Genomic DNA, 24746 nt, shown 5'->3' on the forward strand with positions numbered 1-24746 from the left:
TGTGGGGTTTTTTTGTAACTACGAAGGGAGAACAGCATTTCTGGATGCTTCTCCTGTGAAAAAGGAGAAGGAAGGGAGGGAAGGAGAAGGGAGGGAGGGAGGGAGGGAGGGAGGGAAGGAGAGATGGAAGAAAGGAAGGAGGGAAGGAATAAAGGAAGGAAAGAAGGAGGGGGAAGGAATGAAGGAAGGAGGGAGAGAAAGAAAGACAGGAGGGAGGAAAGGAAGGCAGGAAGGAGGGAGGGAGGGAAGAAAGGAGGGGAGGAAGGAAAGGAGAGGGAGGGAAAGAAGGAAGGAGGGAAGGAAGGAGGAGAAGGAAGGGAGGGAAGGCAGGAGAGATGGAAGAAAGGAAGGAGGGAGGGAAGAAATAAAGGAAGGAAAGAAGGGAGGGAAGGAACGAAGGAAGGAGGGAGGGAATGAAGGAGGGAGGGAGGGAAAGAAAGACAGAAGGGAGGAAAGGAAGGCAGGAAGGAGGGAGGGAGGGAAGAAAGGAGGGGAGGAACGAAGGAAGGAAAGGAGGAGGGAGAGAAAGAAGGAAGGAGGGAAGGAAGGATTGGGGGAGAGGAAAGGAAAGGAAGGAAGAAAAAGAAGGAAGGGAAGGAAGGAGGGAGGGAGGGAGGGAAGAGGGAAGGAAGGAAAGGAAGGAAGGAAGGAAGGAAGGAAGGAAGGAAGGAAGGAAGGAGGAAGGAGGAAGGCAGGCTAGGCCAAATCTCTTTCCTTGGCTTACTAACATCTCTTCTCAATTTGGTATTTGATGTAAACCCATGCAGCTTACAGACATCAATGAGACAGTACAGAAAAACCTTAATCACACAGCAGACCGGTAATAAAAGTTTTTAAAAAAGAACTAAGGGTTTTCTCTTATTTGTTCAATTAGCTTCTCAGGGAGAATAGAAAATATATTACATTTCATTTCTCTTGCAGACAACCCAAGCGTCCAAAGGAATGCGCCTCAGAAGAGAGGAAGGCCAACCGAGGGAGCAAACCCACTGTCGGTTATGCGCCCAGTTCCGTCGTATTTAGCACAAAAAGAAAGTTTTAGGTCTTCAGCGGTCCTACTTCGAATGTGGTTCTGGAAAAGGGTTCCCAGTGGATATTTCAAACACGCCTTGTGTCCGATGAGTAGTTTGTAGACCCTGGACAGTCATACAAATCTGGGAGGAAGGATTCATACTCCGAAGTCCAGATTCTGGATCGTATGTGCTGAGTTTTGTCTGCTGGCTCTGGGTAATAGAACGCCATGTGATTGGCAAATAAATATTCCATGACCTACGGAAGAACAAGGAAAGTTTACATTGCAGGTAGCCCTCGGCGTACAACCACAATGGAGCCTAAAATTTCTGTTGCTAAGTGACACAAGTCAGTGAGTTTCATCCCGTTTTACGACCTTTCTTGCCACGGGGGTTAAACGAATCACAGCAGTGGTTACGTTAGTAACACAGGGTTCCAAATAGCATCCAAAAGTAAACCAGAGTCCGAGGCAAAATATTGCTCAAAGTTCCAATTTATTAAGAGAGCTATGTTGGCACATCTGGGTAAACCCCAATCTGAAAGCTTCCTGGTTTTCCCCACCCAGTTCAAAGTTCCAGTTCCAAGATCTTGCCCACACACAGACAAGTCCATCACATGGTCCAATCTTCCACTGCCATGCTGGCAGCTTCCACCCATCCACTTCCGGTCAGGTGCAGAGGTGCAAAGACAAAGGATGACCTTGGCTTTCTAGAAGGAATTTTGTTTTGGCTGCATAGCATCTAACTCCGTACAATCCCCCCTCCCATTTTCCCACAATAGAAAATGCATAGTAGAATAATAGAAAGTGTGGCAGGCCAAAGACCCAAAAGAAAAGATGGCTGCAGGCCTGACCCACGGTTTGTTAAGTGAATCTGGCTTCCCCGTTGACTTTGCTTGTCAGAAGGTCGCAAGAGGTGATCATGTGACCCTGGGACACTGCAAGCTTCGTAAACATGAGTCAGTTGCCAAGTGGGCGAATTTTGATCACGTGACCATGGGGAAGCTGTAATGGTTGTTAAGTGTGAAAAAGGGTCATAGTCACTTTTTCCAGTGCAAGGAAAGTGAATGGGGAAGTCAGATTCACTTAACAACTGTTTTACTGATTTAATAACTGCAGTGATTCACTTAACAACTGCAGCAAGAAAGGTCGTAAAATGGAGCAAATCACTTAGCAATGCTCCCACTTAGCAACAGAAATTTAGGGCTCAATTGTGGTCATAGTTAGTTTATAGTTTATAGTTTTAATGATTTGTACGCTGCCCACTCCCGAAGGACTCCGGGCGGCTTACAATAAAACAAGGGAGGGGGAATAATACAAAAACAACATTAAAATATACAACAATCACAATCTCCGGGGGGCTGGATATATCGAGAGCCCCCCGGCCTGCTGGAGCAGCCAGGACTTAACAGCTTTGCGGAAGGCCGGGAGGGTAGTAAGGGTCCGGATCTCCACGGGGAGATCGTTCCAGAGGGCTGGCGCTGCAACAGAGAAGGCTCTCCCCCGGGGGGTCGCCAGCCAACATTGGCTGGCAGATGGAATCCGGAGGAGACCTAACCTGTGATCGAATCAGTCTATGGGAGGTGATCGGCAGGAGGCGGTCTCTCAGGTACCCAGGTCCGATGCCATGAAGGGCTTTATAGGTAACGACCAGCGCCTTGAAGTGGATCCGGAGACTAATGGGTAACCAGTGCAACTCACGGAGGATAGGTGTAACGTGGGTGTTCCTGGGTGCACCCACAATCACTCGCACGGCTGCGTTCTGGACCAGCTGGAGTCTTCGAACACTCTTCAAGGGCAGCCCCATGTAGAGCGCATTACAATAATCCAGGCTTGAGGTCGTAAGTTGAAGACTATCTATATATATATATATATATATTTTTTTGGGGGGGGGGTTGTTCTGAAATAGGTCCTTACCTTTATAGCTATGTTAATGGACACTTCTCTGATGTTGGAAAGTGCGGGATAAAGTCTTCCCTCTGCAAGCTCTTCCTCACTCAGCTGCTGGGACAACGTCTTTTAACACCAGAAAAGGAAGGAGGGGGAAAAAAATAAGGCATTTTACCCAGGAGTAGACCTCCCATCCTGGCCCTGTAGCAATAGCAACAGCAATAGCACTTAAGACTTATATACCGCTTCACAGTGTTTTTACACCCCTCTCTAAAGCGGTTTACAGAATCAGCCTATTTTCCCCAGCAATCTGGGTCCTCATTTGACCCACCTCGGAAGGATGGAAGGCTGAACCTGGTGAGATTTGAACTGCCAAATTGCAGGCAGGCAGCAGGCAGCAGAAGTAGTGTACTGCACTCTAACCACTGCGCCACCGCAGCTCTTAACAGTTGGGGCACCCAGAATTAGGGAAGCAAAGCTTCCTTGGATCAGGCAGTGAAATCAAAGGTGCTTTTATTAAGTTGAAGAAGGAACTTAACTTTTTTATACAGAGTTTTTGTTTGAATTTGGTTTCTATTGGTGATTTATCCCACTTGAGGTACGGTCCACCAAAAACACTCCCATCAAAACACTCCCATCAACACTGACAAGACACTTGTAACTGAAAAGAAAAACCCATTCCTTTCTAAGCATGATGATGTTACCTAGTTGGGTAATGAAATGTCTGCAAGAAAATAACCGAGCTTAAAGAGCACCAAACCCCACCCCTCCCTTCATTCAACCCTGAGCTTCTCTTCTATGGGTGATGTGTAAAAGTTGTTTTGGGAACATGTTTCCCTTAGAATGGATTGAAGAAAGTTAAAAAGGAAGAGCCCGGCTGCAGTTGTCTTGAACAGACCTTGCACAACAAAACTTCACCGGAGAAGCTTCTGTTCTTTGAATACAAAGCAAAGAAAGCCTCCCTTAGATTTCATAATAAATGTACTACCGTATGTTTCGGAGTATAAGACGCATTAAGGTTTTGAAGAGGCAAATTTAAAAAAAAAGGGTTTGCACTCTGCAAACCTCCCAAAAACGTTTCGTTTTCGTGAAAACGGGCCTGTTTTTTTTTTTTTAAAGGCATGAATAGCCTTTAGGCGGCTTGTAGAGTGGTTCTGGATGGGGGGGGGGGCAAAAACGAGCAAAAATGGCCCATTTTCCGCTCACTTCTGCCCTCCCCAGCCCCCAGGAGCACTCTGGAAGCCTCCTAAAGGCTATGCACGGCCATTTTGGTGAAGGGGGCGGGGTTTTGGGAGGCCAAAAATGCTGTATTCAGTGTATAAGACGCACCCAGATTTTCATCCCCTTTTTTGAGGGAAAAAGTTGCGTCTTATACGAAGAAAAATATGGTACTTAAGAATAGCAGCCCACAATCCATTTTAGCCCCAGTCAGTATAGCAATGTCAGTCGTTTACCTCAAATCACTTGAAATCGCAACATATTGTAGGTGCTGGTTCGGCCCAATAGGTAGTAACTCAGCCAAACACGTGACCCAACAGGTTCTATCCAAGGTGCCGCCATCTTTATTTTCTGTTCTGCACATGTGCAGAACAATCTTCATTGAAAAAATGTATTTCTCCCCTTTTTCAATGTTGTGCGCATGCACAGACCTTTTAAGTGCAAATGTGCACGTGCGTGGAGCGCATTTTTGCGGAGTGCAAAATTTTTCAGTAGTTCGAACCGGTAGTAATGCCGGCAAGAACTCACCCCTGAGGCAAATTTGAAATAACTTTCACCCAACCTGAGAGACATCTTGGGTGTCCAGATATCTAAGCCCTGATTACTATTCACTCCCATGATTAACAACTATAGATACTATAGACCAGGAGTGCCAAACTGGATTTTATTGAGGGTTTCATCAGGGTTGTATTTGACCTCAGAGAGCCGGGATGGGCGTGGCCAGAGTGGGGATGGCCAGCTTGACGTCACTCGTGGTGACCTGAGCGCTCTACCAGTGAAAACGGGCTTCCAAGCTCTGTTTACGGTGCAACAGCCTCCTGCAACCCTTTGCCAGTGAAAACAGAGGTCGCGAGGGCTGTGCATGGCCCTTCCCAGCTCCATTTTTGCTGTCAGAGGCACCATGGGCCAATTTTCACTTTCTAGGGCAGCCTCACAGGTCAGATCTAAGCACCTTGCAGGCCCCATTCAGCCCACAGGCCTTGGGTCTGAGACCCCTGCTATAGAGAGTGTAAGTTAGGTGTAGTGCTTAACATGCTGGCGTAGAAACCAAGTGACTGTGAGTTGAAGTTCCGTCTTCGGTACAATAGTAATAGCAATAGCAGTTAGACATATACCGCTTCATAGGGCTTTCAGCCCTCTCTAAGCTGTTTACAGAGTCAGCATATCGCCCCCACAATCTGGGTTCTACAAAAGCTAGCTGGACCAATCATCAGAAGACGGTGAATTCTAGTTCCACCCTAAGTTCAAAAAATGGCAGATGACTTTGGGCCAATTACCAAGAGGCGGTGAGTTCTAGTTCCAGTTTAGGCATGGAAGCCAGCTGGGTGTCTTTTGGCCAGTTCCTCTCTCTCTCAGCCCAACTCACCTCACAGGGTGGTGGTTGCAAAGAAGATAGGAGGAGGAAGGAGTATTATGTATGTTCACTGCCTCGAGTTACCACATTTTTCGGAGTATAAGATGCACCAAGGTTTTGAGAAGGCAAATTAAAAAAAAAAGTTTTTGCACTCTGCAGACCTCCCAAAAATGGCCCGTTTTTCCCCCAAGCAGGCCGTTTTTTGTCAATAAAAGGGCATGCATAGTCTTTCGGAGGCTCATAGAGTGAAAAACAGGCCGATTTTCACTCATTTTTAGCAATAGCAATAGCAGTTAGACTTATATACCGCTTCATAGGGCTTTCAGCCCTCTCTAAGCGGTTTACAGAGTCAGCATATTGCCCCCAACAACAATCCGGGTCCTCATTTTACCCACCTCGGAAGGATGGAAGGCTGAGTCAAGCCTGAGCCGGTGAGATTTGAACAGCCGAACTGCAGTCAGCTGAAGTAGCCTGCAGTGCTGCATTTAACCACTGCGCCACTTCGGCTCTAATTTTTGCCCTCCCCAACCCCTCGGAGCACTCTGTAAGGCTCCTAAAAGCTCTGCACAGCCATTTTGGTGAAGGGGGCGGAGTTTCAGGAGGCATAAAATGCTGTATTCAGTGTATAAGATGCACCCAGATTTTCAGCCTCTTTTTCTTATACTCTGAAAAATGCGGTACTTATAAAGTAATCTGAGTGAGTGAATGAATGAATGAAAAAGATGGTGTGCTTAGTTCCCAACCAACCTGTTTCATTTACCTTTGCCGCTTCCAAAAATACATTGTCACTGATGTGCCGGACGCTACTCAGGACAACAGCAAGAGCCACACCTGCGACATACAGAGAAGGATTCTAAATGATAACAATCATTTTCATGGTTCATGCAAAGCATGCATGGAATAAAATCTTTTAGAAAACTGAGGCACAGCAAACAGGAACAGGAACAGAACAACGGCACCTAAAACTAAAGAGTGTGCCCACTGGTGTCAGGCAGAGAAGAGCTACCCTGCAGAATCAGACCCAAAGTTGCTATAATCAGGGGTGGGCTGCTGGAGGTTTGCAGGGGTTCGGGAGATCCTCTAGCTAGCATTCTGTCAAGTTTGACGAACCCCGAAATGCCACTCCTGGCTGGCCACACCCACCCCTCCCGCCTCTCCCCTCTCAGGAGTCTCAATGCGCCCATTCATCGTGCCAGGTAAGTGCAGGGCCTGCGTGGAGGCTGAGTGAGGGTGGGGTGGGCGTATTTTCTGCAGTAAGCACAAGAGCTTTTGAACTGCTTTCTTTTAAAATCTCATTAAAAAAAAAAGATGCCTGCAGTGCAGTTGTTGTGGAATAGAATTCAATGAAAGAGAAAGGAGAAAGGAGAAAGGAGAGAGAGAGAGAGAGAGAGAGAGAGGGAGGGAGGGAGGAAAGGAAGGAAGGAAAGGAAGGAAGGAAGGAAGGAAGAAAGAAGAAAGAAAGAAAGAAAGAAAGAAAGAAAGAAAGAAAGAAAGAAAGAAAGAAGGGAACTAAAGAGGGAGGAAGGGAGGAAGAATGAGAGGGAGGGAGGGAAAGGAAGGAAGAAAGGAAGGACGGAAGAAGAAAGAAAGAAAGAAAGAAACTAAAGAGGGAGGAAGGGAGGAAGAATGAGAGGGAGGGAGGCAAAGGAAGGAAGGAAGGAAGAAGAAAGAAAGAAAGAAAGAAAGAAAGAAAGAAAGGAACTAAAGAGGGAGGAAGGAAGGAAGAATGAGAGGGAGGGAGGGAGGGAGGGAGGGAAAGGAAGGAAGAAAGGAAGGAAGGAAGGAAGGAAGAAAGAAAGAAAGAAAGAAAGAAAGAAAGAGGGAGGGAGGGAGGGAGGGAGGGAGGGAGGGAAGGAAGGAAGGAAGGAAGGAAGGAAGGAAGGAAGGAAGGAAGGAAGGAAGGAAGGAAGGAAGATTTCCCAGAACTGAACTCCCTGAACATTTCAGGCAGGCCTCTCTATGGAAAGGAAACTCTGTGCTGTGCAAAGCAGTGAGAATCTAACTGTGTGTGGGAATGACCTTGGGAGACAGGCAGGGCAACAGTCAGATCAGAGGCAGCTGAGCCGCCAGAAGGAACGTGGGAATGGCCGGCATCTCAGAAGAGACACTCCCTTGCGTCTGGGTCCGTAAAGCCTCGCTTTGGGACTTGCAAGATTCCGTTCATGTAACCTTACCATCAAATAAAGCTCCTCCTTCTGGGAGGGCTTCCTATTTGCACTACTTCTTGAGCAATTTGAAAAAAACAACAACAAATCAACAAGGCAGGAACTCCCAGGCTTTACCTGGAAATATATAGGCGTTGTTTCCCTGGCCCGGTATGAAGGACCGGCCGTCACTCAGCTTCACAGGCCCAAACGGACTGCCGCTCGCAAAGAGGCATCGGCCCTGTCAAACAAAAAGATGAGTCAAGGCACTTCTGGAAACATGTTTTTAGGGCAGGGGTCCCCAAACTTTGCAACTTTTAAGACTTGTGGACTTCAATTCCCAGAATTCTCCAGCCAGCTGAAGAGTTGAAGTCCACAAGTCTTAAAGCTCCAACAAGTGAGCCAAGCTGCGAAGCCCAGGAGAAAAAACATCATGCTCTAAGATTGTTCAGAACGCATATAGACTGGATGAAACCAGGCTTAACAGCAGTAACTAAGAAAGAGGGACCTTGGAGTCTTAGTAGACCATCAATTAAATATGAGCTAGTAGTGTGCAGCAGCAGCCAAAACAGCCAATGCAATCCTAAGTTGCATTAACAGAGGGATACAATCAAGAACAAGGGAGGTACTAATACCACTCTATAAAGCCTTAATAAGGCCACACCGAGAGTACTGCAGCCAGTTTTGGTCACCACACTATAAAAAAGATGTGGAGACTCTAGAAAAAGTGCAGAGAAGAGCAACCAAGATGATTGGGGGACTGGAGGCTAAAACATGAAGAACGATTGCAGGAACTGGGCATGGCTAGCCTAGTGAAGAGAAGGATCAGGGGAGACATGATAGCAGTCTTCCAATATCTCAGGGGCTGCCACAGAGAGGAAGGAGTCAAACTGTTTTCCAAAGCACCCGAAGGCCATACAAGGAATATTGGATGGAAACTGAACACGGATAGATTCAATCAGGAATTTTTTTCTGACAGTGAGAACCAACCAACCAATGGAACAGAAGTCGCCTTTGGAAGTTCTGGGGGCTTCGTCACTGGAAGCTTTCAAGAAGAGACTGGACTGCCATCTGTCAGAAATGGTGTAGAGCCATGAGGGCAAACCTATGGCACACATACCACAGGTGGCAGGCGGAGCAATTTTCGAGGGCACATGAGGCGTTGCCCCGTCAACTCCCAACTAATTCTCGGCCTTGATTTTTGGCCGTTTTTCACCCTACGGAGACTTCCTTGAAGCCTCCGGAGGGCGAAAAACCGCCCAACATACAAACCAGAAGTTCGGTAATGAGCTTCCGGTTTGCATGTTGGGGTGTTTTTATCCTCCTCAGGCTCCTTGAAAGCCTCTGGAGCCTGGGGAGGGTGAAAAATGGACCTAGTGGGCCCACTGGAAGTCAGAGCGCTTCGGGAGAGTATGGGGAGAGACACCTTTTGGCACCCGAGGTGAAAAAGGTTCACCATCACTGGTGTAGGGTCTCCTGCTTGGGCAAGAGGGTGGACTAGAAGACCTATAAGGTCCCTTCCAACTCTTGTTAATTTGTTAATATGAGAATTTTAGCTTACCTCTGTTAGCGTGTACGCCTCCTCAGCCGTACATTCTGCTTTCACAGTAGGGTTACTCAATGCAAAGATGATGGGCCTCTGATTGATGTCGGCCATCGCTTTGATAATATCATGAGAAAACAGCCTTCCAGCCCCGGCAACACCTAAAAGTGGAAATAAGACCATGGCTCAAAGAAAATATTCGAAATATTTCCAGGCAGGTGGGGCAGGAGCTGTCCTAACCAGTGTGGCAGGCTATAAATCCCTGGGGTCCTGCAGTGTTGAGAAATTTGGACAGAGTGTAGCCACTGCAGGAACATTTTGGAATGCAACATTTCCTGAACTGTGTGCAAGCTCCTACTTGTACTACAAGTGGAAAAAGAAAGATTAAAGTGAAAAAGAACTCCATTTTTCTATAGCCAGCAATGCTCTAGCGCAGGGGACCTCAAACTTGGCAACTTGAAGATAGTATAGCTGGCTGGGGAATTCTGGGAGTTGAAGTCCACACACGTCTTCAAGTTGCCAAGTTTGAAGACCTCTGCTCTAGTGCTTGGCAAAATTATGATGTGTGGACCAATTACCAGAATTCTCCAGCCACGACTTCAACTGGACTTGTCTGGACTTCAACTCCCAGAATTCCCTAGTCAGCCACGTCGGCTGGGGGATTCTGGGAGTTGAAGTCCAGAAATCTTAAACTGGCCAAGTTTGAAAAACAGCACTTTAGACATTTGGAAATTCCAACCTCAGAAATGTAGACGTAGAAGCAGAAAAACCTTCAGAGGATTGTCTGAAACTCTCACCAATAATGGCAGAAGGCTGAAGAATCCTCACGGCGTCCAAAAAAGATTTTGGTATGTTCTCTGGAGCTGGATGAGTAAAGGGCTCCTGGTTGACATCAATCTTTTCCGCCCGGCCCTAGAAGATGATAAAATAAAGAATAACTGTTAGAGAAACCTCAACAAGCATGGTGTTGTGGCCCACAAACGGAGCTGGCAGCAGATTTGGACAGTGAGGAGATTCGGGAGGAATGTGGGCCAGTCCTGGAGTCTTTGGAAGGCTCCGATGAGGGCTTTGTGTCAGAGGCAGAGAGGGGATCAGAGCCGTAAGCCGGTTATCAGCTGCCTTCAGAGTCAGACATCAGTGAGGCAGACAAACAGCTGGAGCCTATTCCCAGTGTGCTCATGAGTTGCCAGACAAAGGGAACAGCTAAAGAACAGGGGTCAACTTGGGAGTAAGGCCACAGGTGGATGATGAATGGCCCCTCCCAGAGGAAATAAAAGAGGGGCGAAAAGGGAATGGAGTTTGCAGGAGACAATTTAGTTCGCTTAATTGGTTGGTGACTCTCCGAGACTCCTTGCCAAGTTTTGCAGATATCAGCCTGGCAGCTCTCCAAGCCAGATAAGGTCTGTGACTGTAAATCCTCCCTTGAAAGACTTTGCTGGATGTGAGTGAGCAGAATTCACAGTAAATTAATAAAAGAGGTTTTTGTCGGGACAAGGAGTTAGCTTCATGCTCTTGGGGAAGCTTCAGTCAGAACACATGGATCTAACATTTTTCCAAATTCACAGGCACCGTACCTTTACCAATAAGCCGTCTTTATCAAACATCCAAATTTTCTTGTAAGCATCTTCACTAGAAAGACCATTTTCCACCATAGCCATGACGATGAGATTTGCAATACCAAGGGCAGCCTGATGGAGGAGACGAAGAGTAGAAAAAAGCATGTTTGGCAGGGCTGTGTTGGCATCGGTAAAGGAGTCTGGAAATCAGTTTCCAGAGGACACAGAAACAATCAATAAAGAAAAAAAAAATAACATTTGGCATATCTCTCTAATGGCTTTTATATGCTGGACTGAGTGAATGGCTAGTCCACTTCTCCACCAAGGAGAAAAGAGCATTTGAGGATACAATTATAAAGAGACTTGCCCTGCAGATTTTTTTAATTTTTTTTTTTTAAATAAAATAATAATAGCAATGAGAGCCAGCTTGGTCTAAGTGCAGTGATGGCTAACCATTTTGTCATTGTGTGCCAAATGCGCAAGGGCGCGTGTGACAGCACACACCCACACCTATTAAGCGATGTGCACAGGACAACCCCTGCATGCCCCGCCCCACTGTGCTTGCATGCGCGACACAACCACCACCCCACAATCCGTTTTGGGCCTAGTAGGCCTCCCTGCAGTCTCCTGGGACCAAAAACAGGCCAGCGGGGGAGGGCGAAACGGCATATCTGCCCATGCTCCTACTGGTTCACTGACAACTGTGCGCCCGACAAATGCGCGCCGACAAAACCGCTGCAACAAAACGGCGAACTTGAAAGCGCGCCCACTAAAGCGCGTCAACAAATGCGCGCCATTGAAAATAACGCAAAAACAACAGTAACAATGTTAACAACCCTAACCCTTACCCTAACCCTAACTCTAACCCTAACCTAAAAACGCTAATCACGCTTTTATGGGCGTGGTTTTGTCAGCGCGCTTTAGTGGGCACACTTTCGACTTCGTCGTTTTGTCGTGGCGGTTTTGTCGGCGTGCATTTGTCAGGTGCCCATTTGTCGGGTGCGCATTTGCCGGGTCACGGCTCCTACTGCCCCCAGAGCCCCGTTTTGGGCCTAGTAGGCCTCCCTGCAGCTTCCTGGGACAAAAAACAGGCCAGGGGGGAGGGGGGAAAGTCGTACCTCCCCATGCTCCCACCACCCCAGAGCCTTGTTTTGGGTCTAGTAGGCCTCCCTGCAGCCTCCTAGGACCAAAAATAGGCCGTGGGGGAGAGGGGGAACGCCATACCGCCCCGTGCTCCCCCCGTCCCCCGCATGCGTGCATGACCCCCCTCCCCCACATGTGCAAGCATCTCCCACATGCACCCCACCCTGCGCATGTGCGGCAGAGACCCAAAAATCAGCTGGCTGGCGGGACACACGCACGCATGTGCGGTAAAGCTGAGCTGGGGCGGCGAAACAGAGCTCTACACTTCACCTTAGGCGGGAAAGCCAGCCGGGTGACTTGGGGCTAGTCACTCTTTCTCAGCCCAACCCACCTCAATGGATTGTTGTGAGGAGAATCGGAGGAGACAGATGTGTTGGATACGTCTATGGAGAACCTCAGCCATCCAAGGTCCTGGTTGTCCCAAAGGTGGTTTTTTTTCAAGAGGCAACTGGACTTTCTGGTTTTTCTTTGAAGACGTTTCGCTTCTCCTCCAAGACGCTTCTTCATCTAAGCTCTTCAAACAAAGAGCTGAAGAAGCCTCTTAGATGAGAAGCAAAAGGGCCTTCAGAGAAATCCATAACGTCCAGTTGCCCCTTGAAAAAAGCACCTTTGGGATATGTTGGATGTGCAGCACGGTTAATGAACACTGAAGCTGAACCACAGAGGTTGTTAAACAAACCCACCATTACACCAACTGGGGATTTTTGCCAAAATCTGAGGTAAATCCAGGAGAAAAAAAACCACCGAAAACCACAGGATGCACCAAAGTACACCTGTTGCTAAACAATAGCAATAGCAATTAGACGTATATACCGCTTCATAGGGCTTTCAGCCCTCTCTAAGCGGTTTACAGAGACAGCATATTGCCCCCAACAACAATCCGGGTCCTCATTTTACCCACCTCGGAAGGATGGAAGGCTGAGTCAACCCTGAGCCGGTGAGATTTGAACAGCCAAACTGCAGAACTAGCAGTCAGCTGAAGTGGCCTGCAGTGCTGCACTCTAACCACTGCGCCACCTCGGCTCATGTGATTATGGGGGAGGGGGGCAGCCATTGGAATTTTGAAACCAGGTCCTATGTCGCTCTGGGGAGGATCCATCAGAACTTTGGACAGTCACTAAGTGGCCAGTCATTGAGCAAGAACTACCTGTATGTTTTTAAAAAAGCTGGATAAAATAATATGTCGAGAATCACGATTAAGTTATTCAAAAGGTAAGAGTGAAAAATGGGGCATCGTGAAATACTCTTTGGAAAGCAACTGGCTAGGTACTAAGGCTAATGCCACATTTTTCATGTCGGTGTCCGTGTCCGTGTGTGTATCCGTGTCCGTGTCCGTGTGTTTGTGTGTACACCCAGCTGAATTCAATAATGTAATTGGAGGCTCCCAAGCTCCATTTTCATTGGAGAGGGATGCAGGAGGTCACTGCAGCCGAAAACAGAGCTCCCCCCCGCCAAGCTCTGTTTTCACTGGCAGAGGCACCGCGGGCCAATCCGCTTTCCAGGGCAGCCCCGCAGGCCAGATCTAAGCAGCCCGTGGGAGGATTCGGCCCATGGTCCTTGAGTTTGACACCCCTGCCCCATGGTGAAATTCATTTTTTTTTACTACCGGTTCTGTGGGCATGGCTTGGTGGCTGCAGTGTGGTTTGGTGAGCGTGGCAGGGGAAGGATACAGTTCAGCGGTTCAAATCTCACCGGCTCAAGGTTGACTCAGCCTTCCATCCTTCCGAGGTGGGTGAAATGAGGACCCAGACTGTGGGGGCAATGTGCTGACTCTGTAAACCGCTTAGAGAGGGCTGAAAGCCCTATGAAGTGGTATGTAAGTCTAACTGCTATTGCTATTGCTATCTTCAGTATAGAATGCTCTGATTGGCTCAACAACTGTTCATATTTGACAACTAAATGCAAACCACGAGGGCCCAAATTTACTGCCGCAGTCTTAATTCGAACAACCGCACAACTCACTTCTCCTGCTCCAAGGAAGAGGATTCGGTGCTCGGTGAGGGGTTTTGCAATGACTTTCTGTGCTGCCAATAATCCAGCCAAGGCAACTGCCGCGGTCCCTAAGAGAGGACACACAATTTCTCAGGGTCGAAAAAGATCCACGTAGAAGCAAGAAAAACAGAGCCCAAAGGGGCACATGGGGAATATGCTAATAGCATCGGGGTTGATCGCTCACCCTGTATGTCATCATTGAAAGTGCAATATTTTTCTCGGTACTTCCTCAAAAAGCGGAAGGCATTATGGTTGCCAAAGTCTTCGAACTGAATGAGGGTGTTTTGGCCGTACCTGGAAGGCACACAGGGAGAAAGATAAAATGAACAGCAAAGCATTCTAGTCATCCATGAAAAGATCCGGCATACCAGTGGTGGGTTCCGGATCCCGTTGCAACCGGTAGGGTGCAATGGGGCCTGGCGTCCCCCACATGCACGCACGCACAAGCGTCCTTACCTCCGTGACGCTCCAGCTTCTCAGCGGAGCATCGCGCAGGCACCGTGCGCTCTGTGTGCGGAAGCGCCGAAGAGCTCAAATACAGATAAGGAGCTCGGGCGGCTCCCTAACCCTAACCCTAACGTTGGCCACATAATGGGAAATGCCAGCTCTCTGGAAAAGGCTCCGGGGCTGGGAACGGTGGAAGGAAGGAAGAAGATAACAACCAGTAGCAAAATGCACAAATACATTGTATCTTTATTTCTAAGCCTAAGCCTAAACCTAACCTCTAACCCTTACTATAACTCTACCCTAACCCCAACCCTTACTCTAACCCTAACCCTTACCCTTATTCTAACCCCAACCCTTACTCTAACCCTAACCCTTATTCTAACCTTAACCTAACTCTCACCATGACTCTAACCCCAACCCTAACCCTTACTCTAAACTAAATCTTACCCTAACCATAACCCTTACCCTAACCCTTATTCTAACCTTAACCCTTACTCTAAACCTAACTCTTACTATGATTCTAACCCCAACCCTAACCCTTACTCTAACCCTAACCCTTACCCTAACCATAACCCTTACCCTAACCCTTATTCTAACCTTAACCCTTACTCTAAACCAGGGACGTGCACTCACTAGAGGCAGGGGAGGCGGGGCCTCACCAGTCTCCTCAGGAAAAGGAAGGAATTTTAAAGATTTTTTCTAAAATAATTAAGGCCAAGCTAGTTGCTACCAGACTTCAACTCACAGTGATTTGAAGTGTACATAGTGTTTAAGTATAGGAGGAGGCCAGAGAACTTGGGGCCTCCTTTGCATAAGGATTTTTTTTGCCTTTTAAGGGTTAACCAAGGGTTAAAAGCAAAAGAATTAGTATGCAAATGAGGCCCATAGTTCTCGGGCCTCTTCCTGCAGAGGGCACGTGGTGGCTCTAGGAGCCACTATCCTAGCCTGCCTGGCCCTGGAGCCTAGCTAGACCGAATCTGGAATTTTGGCGTAGCTGGAAGGTATGTTGGTCAGAGGGAGGGGGCAGGGGGGAGGAATTCAATTTATTTGTAATTTAAGTAATTGTCATTTGTTTTTATTGTGTGTGTGTGTGTGTGTGTGTGTGTGTGTGTGTGTGTGTGTGTTTCTTAACTTCACTCAAACAAACTCTCTCTCAATTTGAGAGAGAGTTTGCTTGAGAAGAGAGGGAAGGAGCAGATGCAGGGAGGGGAGCCTTGTTTGTTTGAGAAGAGAGGGGCAACCCTCCCCCCCCCCATCCTGCTCCCCTCTTTCTTTCCTCCTCCTCCTCTCCCCTTTCTTCGCCGGCTGCCACCTTGCCCCCCTCCGCCTCCTTCGTTCCCCCCGCTGTGTCCGCCAGGCGTGTCGTGTTTATGGCGGGCATAAACGCGAGACGCCTGGCGGACACAGACTTGGGGATGGAGGAGGTGGGGGGCGAGGAGGAACCGCGGAGGCGAAAGGCGAAGAGGGGTGGGGAGGGTGTTTGCAGCCCTGGTTCTGTCTCCCAGCCAGCAGCCCCAGGAGGAAAGGGCGAAGAGGGGTGGGGGGGGGGTGTTCCAAGAAGCCCCCTCCCATTTTTGGCACTCCGCAAGGCCTGCCGGAGCTCTGGGGGAAAGCGGCGGGAGTGGAATGCTGTCATCTGTTGCCGGAAAGTCCGGCGGGGGAAGCGGGGCTCGTGGAGACTCGCTAGCAGCCGGCTTCTCTGGAGCGGAGGGGGGGGAGCGATAGAAGCGGAGCGGATCGCAGCGGCAAGAGGATCTGCTCCGCTTCTATCGCCCCCCCCCCCTCTGCTCTAGAGAAGCCGGCTGCTAGCAAGTCTCCACGAGCCCCGCTTCCCCCGCCGGACTTTCCGGCAATAGATGACAGCATTCCGCTCCCGCCGCTTTCTCCCAGAGCTCCGGCAGGCCTTGCGGAATGCCAAAAAGGGGAGGGGGCTTCTTGGAACACCCACACCCACCCCTCTTCGCCCTTTCCTTCTGGGGCTGCTGGCTGGGAGACCGCAACTCTCGCTCCAGCCTGCTGGGGGGGGGGGGGAGGGAGCCGCTTTCTTTCTTTTCGCCTCACCAGGCAGAAGCTTCACTGCACGTCACTGCTCTAAACCTAACTCTTACTATGACTCTAAACCCAACCCTAACCCTTACTCTAACCCCACTTTAATTGTGAATGTTGTTGTATTTTAAATTTTGTATTGTCTTATTTATCCCCTTTCCCCTTTTTATTGTAAGCCGCACGGAGTCCTTCGGGAGTGGGCGGCATACAAAACTAATAAACTATAACTATAACTAACTAACTTACTATAACTCTAACCCTTATTCTAACCCTAACCCTTACTATAACTCTAACCCCAACCCTAACCCTTAATCTTACCCTAACCCTTACTCTAACCTAACCTTCTCTAACCCTTATTCTAACCCTAACTATAACTCTAACCCTAACTCTAACCCTTACTCTAATCCTAACCCTTACTATAATTCTAACCCCAACCCTTACTCTAACCCTAACTGTAACCCTAACCCTTACTTTACCTCTAACTTTAGATTTTACCCTAACCCTTACCCTAACCCATTCATTTGAATGGATGTTTTTTGCCAGAAATCAGCAGAAAAACATCTTGAATTGCAGTCATATGACTGCAGAATTTTTCCCATTTCAGAATGTCTTACAGCTCCGTTTTAGGGAATTCCACTGCTAAATTTCAACTGGGTAGGTTAAGAAAAAGAAAAAAAACACCCTTTGGCACACAAAAGGGGAATCTGTGACGGTATTCATCTGTTGGGATGCCAGCCGTGAATCTCATCTTTGCTAACCAGATACTCTTTGACCCATCGAAATCTTTTTGGACATACAGGAGAGAGGCTGTCTTGTTGACATGCACAAATTCTTTCCATGGGGGAAATGGAATAAGGCTCCATTTCCTTACAGGGGAATAAGGCTCAGGATTTATACCTGCCTACAATGGCTTCCATGAATTCATCGATGAGCTCATCATAAACCTGTGAGCGGTCTCGTTTCTGATACAATCCCATATAAAATGGGTCTTCCAAAAGTGTCTAGGAAAATGGGACAAAAAAACCAAAGTCACTGATCCGATCTCTGACACTGAATTATATTCTGCCACACTGTTTTGAGCAAGGCTTCCCAAGAGCGTGAAGCAGACTCCTCGTCTCGACAAAAAACCCTTTTATTAGTTTACTGTGAATTCTGCTCACTCGCATCCAGCATAGTCTTTTAAGGGAGGATTTACAGTCACAGACCTTATCTGCCTTGGAGAGCTGCCAGGCCAATATCTGCAAAACTTGGCAAAGAGTCTCGGAGAGTCACCAACCAATTAAGCGAACTAATTGTCTCCTGCAAACTCCTCTCCCCTTTCTCTCCTCTTTTATTTCCTCTGGGAGGGGTCATTCATCGTCTACCTGTGGCCTTACTCTCAAGTTGACCCCTGTTCTTTAGCTGTTCCCTTCGTCTGGCAACTCTGCGCATGCACACACTGGGAATAGGCTCCAGCTGTTCATCTGCCTCACTGATGTCTGACTCTGAAAGCGGCTGATAACTGGCATACGACCCTGGCCCCTTCTCTGCCTCCGACACAGAGCCCTCCTCAGAGCCTTCCCCAGACTCCATGACTGGCCCATGTTCCTCACCAACCTCTTCATTGTCTGACTCTGCTGCCAGCTCTGTTGGCTGCTGGTGGGCCACAACACAGTCCTAGGAAACATGGATATTTGCAGGACATACTGAAAAGCCTTTCCTGGCACAGAAAGTTCTTGACTTACGACCACAATTGAGACTGGAATTGTGGCCGCTAAGTGATACAGTCATGAAGCGAGTCATCACCTGATCAGGCCCGGTTTTTACATTATTTTTACTGGGGTTATTAAAAGAATTATTGAGATTGTTAAGGGAATCATGTGGCCATTAAGAAAAACATGCACTCGTTAAACAAATCTGACTCCTTGTTCTGACCCAACTCCCAAACATGGCAAATCCTTTGTAGTTAAATAAATTTTCCCTTTATTGGGAGCGCCAGCAGCCCCGGCAAAAAGTCTCTCTCTCACACACACACATCTATCCAGCAGGGAGATGGATAGTTGTCTGCCACATCTATTCATCTCCACCCCCTGCCTTTTAACCCCAGAGTTAGGGTGGGGCTTTGCTAGCAGCAATGGTTCTTCCAGTCCATGGACCGGCCCATAGATTTCCACTGCTCTCCTCTCCTCTGTCTTGTGTGCATCTATGGGTCAGGCACTAAACCCAGCTCTTCTTCCTCTTTCTCCTCAGCCACCTCCAGACCTGGGAGCTGTTGACTCTCCATCTGTGGGCTGACGGACAGCCAAGGTTCTGCCTCTGTCTCTGACAGTTCCCTCTTCCCCCTTGGAGCTCTCAGGTTGCCTTGATGCTGGCCCTGACTCCCAGGCCACTCCCGCTTCTGATTCGGCTGCTGGGGGGACTGGCAACCGACAGGCCACAGCACTCTCCCAATTGAGTTTGCTTCTTGGAAGCCTGCCGGGAAAGTCAAAATTGTGATCCTGTGACCCTGAGATGTTGCAAGCACTGGAATTGTGATCGTGTCATCGAGTGGATGATACAACGTGGTAACTTCGAGGATGGGTCGTAAATCACTTTTTTTGAGGCCATCATACCTTTGAACTCTGGTTAAACAAATGGTCTCATACCAACAGATTACTTCTAGTGGAACTTTAAAAACTTAGTAAAGCTACCAAAGATACAGATAGTCCTTGACTTACAGCCACAATTGAGCCCAACATTTCTGTTGTTAATTGAGTTTAACATTTGTTAAATGAGTTTTGCCTCATTTTACGACCTTTCTTGCCACAGTTGTGAAGTGAATCACTGCAACAAATAAAGTTAGTAACATGGTTGTTAAGTGAATCCCGCTTCCCCACTGACTTTGCTCGTCAGATGTTCGCAAATGGGGCTCTGCAACCGTCATAAATGTGAGTCGCTTGCTAAGCGTCTGACTTCTGATCATGTGGCTATGGGGATCCTGCAAAGGTTGTAACTATGCAAAATGGCCATGAGTCACTCTTTTCAATGCCGTTGCTAAGTTTCAATGGTCACTGAATGAATTGATGTAAGTCGAGGACTACCTGTAGTAGCAAGAGTTGGAAGGAACCTTCAAGGTCATCTAGCCAAACTCCCACTCTAGGCATCTCACCCCACCACTGGATACCACAGACAAGCAATTGGTATCTAATGGGTATAGAACATGTAACAACTTACCTGATTGTCAGTTCCAACATCGATGCATACAGGAAGGCACTTGTCAGGTTTTATTCCCGCACAGGCGGTGTATAAACAGAGTTTGCCAACTGAGATTCCCATTCCATACACTCCCAGGTCCCCAAGGCCCAAGATACGTTCCCCATCTGTGACGACAACAGCCTTGAAGGACAAAAGTGGATACAGAACTGAATCAGATCACATGAAGAAGGAAAGACAATATGATGGAGAATTCATAGTTTAGCTTGCGAGCGTACCCCCCATCTATTCACACCGAAGGAAGACTATTGGTACTATAGAACAGTGGTTGCCAACTGGTGGTCTATCGACCACTGGTGGTCTGCGAGAAAATGTTTGTGGTCCACAGAAAAATTATTTGCATTTTTAATATTGCACTAAATCAGGGGTCCTCAAACTACGCCCCCTGGGACGGATACATGCAACGAACGCTTGTGTTGCTGCAGAGAGTCTCCATCTTCGGGGTCTTTTTGTAGGGAGCAGGGGGGGCAGAAATTACGACTTGGGGTCTGCTTCAGCCTCCATGTGGGGGGCTTTGTGCGAAGGCTGGAGGGAAGCACCGCTGGTGGTGAAGAGCCGGAGGGCCTCGTTCCAGTGGGACTGCATCATGGCCTGGAACTGGCTGACCATCTCAGCCCGCTGAGCCGACAGGCACCGGTACCTGGCCTTGCACTGCCACAGGTCTTCCCTCTGCTTGGAAAGCCTATGCTCGTAGTCCTCAGTGAGGTGCTTCTACTGAATCTCCTTCTCGGTCAGATCCAATTTGAAATGAGCTGTTTTGCCAACCCTTTTTCATGGTGGCTGCTTGGCTCCAACAACTGCATCCTGTTGGGGCCCCAAGAAACCCGGCCAGGCAGGCAAGGAGTGGCTGGGAGGGGAGGGGCGAGTAAAAGCTGGCGAGGTGCCCCTCGACATGAGTGACATCCAGTTGGCCACATCCACCCAGTCACATGACTATCTAACCACGCCCACCCAACCAGTCATTAGGCAGATCATATTAGTGGTCCGTGGGATTTAAAATTATGAATTTAGTGGTCCCTGAGGTCCGAAAGATTGGTGGTCCCTGGTATACAAAGTCCACATGAAAAAAGAAACCCCACTCCGTACCTTCACATCATTCTCTGGCCAGTTGTTTACAACAGACCGGATGTGGCCCTTATCTGTTATGGCAATGTACAATCCTCTGCAAAGAAATTAAGATAGAAATGCAAGTGTCAAACTGGTATACGTTCTCCTTCTTATTTGTTTTAAAGAGTTGAATATGACACCTTTAAAAAAAAGGGGTTAAAACTAAGACCTATGTCACTGTTAAAAGCAACGTTTATCTGATTTTAACATTCACACCCACTTAATTTTGTCACGTGAAATGAAACAGGAAAATACATCTCTGAACAAGCAATAATAACGAAGAAGTACAATTCAAGACGGAGAGGGAGATTCAAAATACTTGAGTGGAAAATGGGAAGATTCAGCTCATGGTCAGTGAAATTCACAGGACTTGCCAAGATGGAGACATTGACTCTTTTGATTAAAGAAAGGTCAATACAGGTAGTCCTCAACTTATGGCCACAATTGAGCCCAAAACTTTTGTTGTTAAGTGAGATATTTATTAAGTGATTTCCCGCCCCCCCCCCTCCGTTTTATGACTTTTCCTGCCACGTCTGTTGTTAACAAATTGCAGTTGTTAAATTTGGTAACACTTTTTTATAAAGTGAATTTGGCTCCCCCGTTGCTCGTCAGAAGGTCGCAAAAGGGGATCGCCCTACCCTGGGACACTGCAACCGTCATAAATATGAGTCATTTTATTTAGAAGGTTTGTATATGGCTCTTCCTGACTTAACAACTCCCTGGAAGGTAGAAAATGGATTCTAAGTGGAAACAAAACATGTGTGAAGAAGGAGAATAAAACAAGAGGAAGCAACATCTCCATCAATTCTTTGAGTTTCTCAACCACATATAAGGAGAATTTGTATGAGATGTTTTATAGATGACACTTGCCACCAGCAAGATTGGTGAAGATGTTCAAGGACAAATCAGTTAAATGCTGGAAATGTCACTAAATACAATACAATACAATTGTATTGCAGAGTTGGAAGGGACCTTGGAGGTCTTCTAGTCCAACCCCCTGCCTAGGCAGGAAACCCTATACCGTTCCAGACAAATGGCTATCCAACATCTTCTTAAAGACTTCCAGTATTGGGGCATTCACAACTTCTGGAGGCACGTTGTTCCACGGATTGATTGTTCTAACTGTCAGGAAATTTCTTCTCAGTTCTAAGCTGCTTCTCTCCTTGATTAGTTTCCACCCTTGCTTCTTGTTCTACAGGTGCCATGGAGAATCGTTTGACTCCCTCTTCTTTGTGGCAACCCCTGAGATATTGGATCACTGCTATCATGTCTCCCCTATATATACCTGGCTCGTACTATCATATGTGGTGGACATGGGTAGAAGCAAAAAAAAATACTTGACTAAAATATATACATGGTTGCAAAAGATGATACAACAACATATAGATTTAAAACCTGAAATATTCCGGGGGAGGGGGGATTTTACCAAAAACTTATAGTAAAGAAAATGTATATTTGATTATTCGTGTTATAACAGCCACTGGAATTGTATTTGCAAAAATTGGAAAAGTGAAGATTCCCACAGAAGAGAATGTGATTAGGAAAATATTAGAAGGTGCAGAAATGAACAAATTAACACTGGCAGTTAAAGAGAAAGAACATACTGATTATTAAATTATATGGGAATCATTTTATCGATGGTAAGAATAAATATAAGAATTAGAAGTAAAATTAGCTGTGTAAAAATGCATCAATAGAGTTAATATAATAGAGCTAAATAAATTAATAAGAGGATTTTTATAGTATTAGATCAGGGGTAGTCAACCTTTTTATACCTACCGCCCACTTTTGTATCTCTGTTAGTAGTAAAATTTTCTAACCGCCCACCAGTTCCACAGTAATGGTGATTTCTAAAGTAGGGAAGTAACTTAACTTTATAAAATTTATAAAGCAGAATTACAGCAAACCCCTACCGTCTACCATGAAAGCTGGAATGCCCACTAGTGGGCAGTAGAGACCAGGTTGACTACCACTGTATTAGATATTCAAGGTATTGGTATTAAACTGGAATAGATAAATAATGAATATGATTGTAAATTTGAATTGTGACTGCACAAGATATTTGTACCCAGATGACACACTGCTTAATGGATGGATTGCTTATATTATAATAAAAATAAAAACTTCTTTTAAAAAATTCTTTGAGTTTCTTCACCTGCAGAAATAGTGCTTTACTAAGAAATACCATCTTAATAAATAATGCATATAAAATTAAAAAGAACAGTGAGTCTGCTATTGAGTGTCCAGAATGAAAGAGAAGAAACATTTGTGACCATTATGTAAAGAAATCGTAAGTCTGTCCTTACTTTGGCCTTCTAAAAATATGTCCATACTGGGAACACGCAAGGCCTACGGTGGGTGTATAGACAATCGGCATTAATTGTTCGATATCATCTTGTAGGATCCTGTAAAACAGCTTCTCGTTTCTTTCCTGGATTCCCATCACATAGATGTACCTGCAAGCAGAGAAGTGGAGAAACAATAAGAAATATGTACGATTACATATTTGGCTCTTTTGGAGGAGTAATCTCAACCTTCAAACAGAGTATTGGCTCTCCTTCACTAATCAGTTTTATTTTCTGTATTTTCTTTGTTTTTTTCCCTTAAAGACGTTTTGCTTCTAATCCAAGAAAATTCTTCAGTTTTGGCTGGATGAGTAGCGAAACAACTTTAAGGGGGGAAAAAACGAAGGAAGTCCAAAGGTGTGTTTTTTTTCAAGAGGCAACTGGACTTCCTTGTTTTTCTTTGAAGACCTTTCACTTCTCACCCAAGAAGCTTCTTGGATGAGTAGCGAAATGTCTTCAAAGAAAAACAAGAAAGTCCAGATACCTCTTTGGGGGGGAGGGGAGAAGCACCTTTGGGACAACCATGACCTGGATGACTGAGTATCTCCATGGATAAGGAAGCAATCCAAATGAAATGAACATCCACCAGGAAAAATATTGTATGTATAATGTAATACAGCCTGGTATCATGAGGAGAGGAGAGGGGAAAGGAGAGGATAGAGGAGGGGAGGGGAAAGGAGAGGGGAGGGGAAAGGAGAGGATAGGGGAAAGGAGAGGATAGAGGATGGGAGGGGAAAGGAGAGGGGAGGGGAAAGGAGAAGGGAGGGGAAGGAGAGGAGAGGGGAGGGGAAAGGAGAGGATAGAGGAGGGGAGGGGAAGGAGAGGAGAGGGGAGGGGAAAGGAGAGGGGAGGGGAAAGGATGGAGGAGGGGAGGGGGGAAGGAGAGGAGAAGGGAAAAGAGAGGATAGGGGAGGGGAAAGGAGAGGATAGGGGAAAGGAGAGGATAGAGGATGGGAGGGGAAAGGAGAGGGGAGGGGAAAGGAGAAGGGAGGGGAAGGAGAGGAGAGGGGAGGGGAAAGGAGAGGATAGAGGAGGGGAGGGGAAGGAGAGGAGAGGGGAGGGGAGGGGAAAGGATGGAGGAGGGGAGGGGGGAAGGAGAGGAGAAGGGAAAAGAGAGGATAGGGGAGGGGAAAGGAGAGGATAGGAGAAAGGAGAGGATAGAGGATGGGAGGGGAAAGGAGAGGGGAGGGGAAAGGAGAGGGGAGGGGAAGGAGAGGAGAAGGGAGGGGAAAGGAGAGGATAGAGGAGGGGAGGGGAAGGAGAGGTGAGGGGAAAGTAGAGGATAGAGGAGGGGAGGGGAAAGGAGAGGGGAGGGGAGAGGGGAGGGGAAAGGAGAGGGGAAAGGAGAGGGAAAAGGAGAGGGGAGGGGAAAGGATGGAGGAGGGGAGGGGGGAAAGGAGAGAAGGGAAAGGAGAGGATAGGGGAAAGGAGAGGGGAGGGGAAAGGAGAGGGGAGGGGAAAAGAGAGGGGAGGGGAAAGGAGAGGGGAGGGGAAAGGATGGAGGAGGGGAAAGGAGAGGGGAGGGGAAAGGAGAGGGGTGGGGAAAGGAGAGGATAGGGGAGGGGAAAGGATAGAGGAGGGGGGAAAGGAGAGGAGAGGGGAGGAGAGGGAGGAGGGGAGGGGAACGGAGAGGAAACTCTAGAATCTGGGAGGATAAATGTGAAGTAAGTAATCTTCCTTCTAGCTATACCATGAAGGGTGAAGATTCCAATTTGCTGGACCGA

General features: G+C 47.3%; 1 protein-coding gene across 1 annotated transcript in view; it reads right to left on the minus strand.

Moving 5' to 3' along the window:
• Positions 1-645: 645 nt before the first annotated feature.
• ME2 (malic enzyme 2) overlaps positions 646-24746 on the minus strand; it is a 50080-nt gene continuing 25979 nt past the window's right edge. Inside the window, exons 4-16 of the mRNA XM_032213783.1 lie at positions 22984-23133; positions 20657-20732; positions 19532-19693; positions 17237-17340; positions 14031-14140; positions 13817-13914; positions 10730-10843; positions 9953-10067; positions 9174-9316; positions 7751-7853; positions 6229-6299; positions 2924-3022; positions 646-1266 (exon numbers count right to left, since the gene is read on the minus strand). Coding sequence (XP_032069674.1) covers positions 1096-1266; positions 2924-3022; positions 6229-6299; positions 7751-7853; positions 9174-9316; positions 9953-10067; positions 10730-10843; positions 13817-13914; positions 14031-14140; positions 17237-17340; positions 19532-19693; positions 20657-20732; positions 22984-23133 — 1516 coding nt within the window. The 3' untranslated portion in view covers positions 646-1095. The remainder of the gene's footprint in view (positions 1267-2923; positions 3023-6228; positions 6300-7750; positions 7854-9173; positions 9317-9952; positions 10068-10729; positions 10844-13816; positions 13915-14030; positions 14141-17236; positions 17341-19531; positions 19694-20656; positions 20733-22983; positions 23134-24746) is intronic.

This window comes from Thamnophis elegans, chromosome 3 (assembly GCF_009769535.1).
Source record: "Thamnophis elegans isolate rThaEle1 chromosome 3, rThaEle1.pri, whole genome shotgun sequence".
Classification (NCBI taxonomy): Eukaryota; Metazoa; Chordata; class Lepidosauria; order Squamata; family Colubridae; genus Thamnophis; species Thamnophis elegans.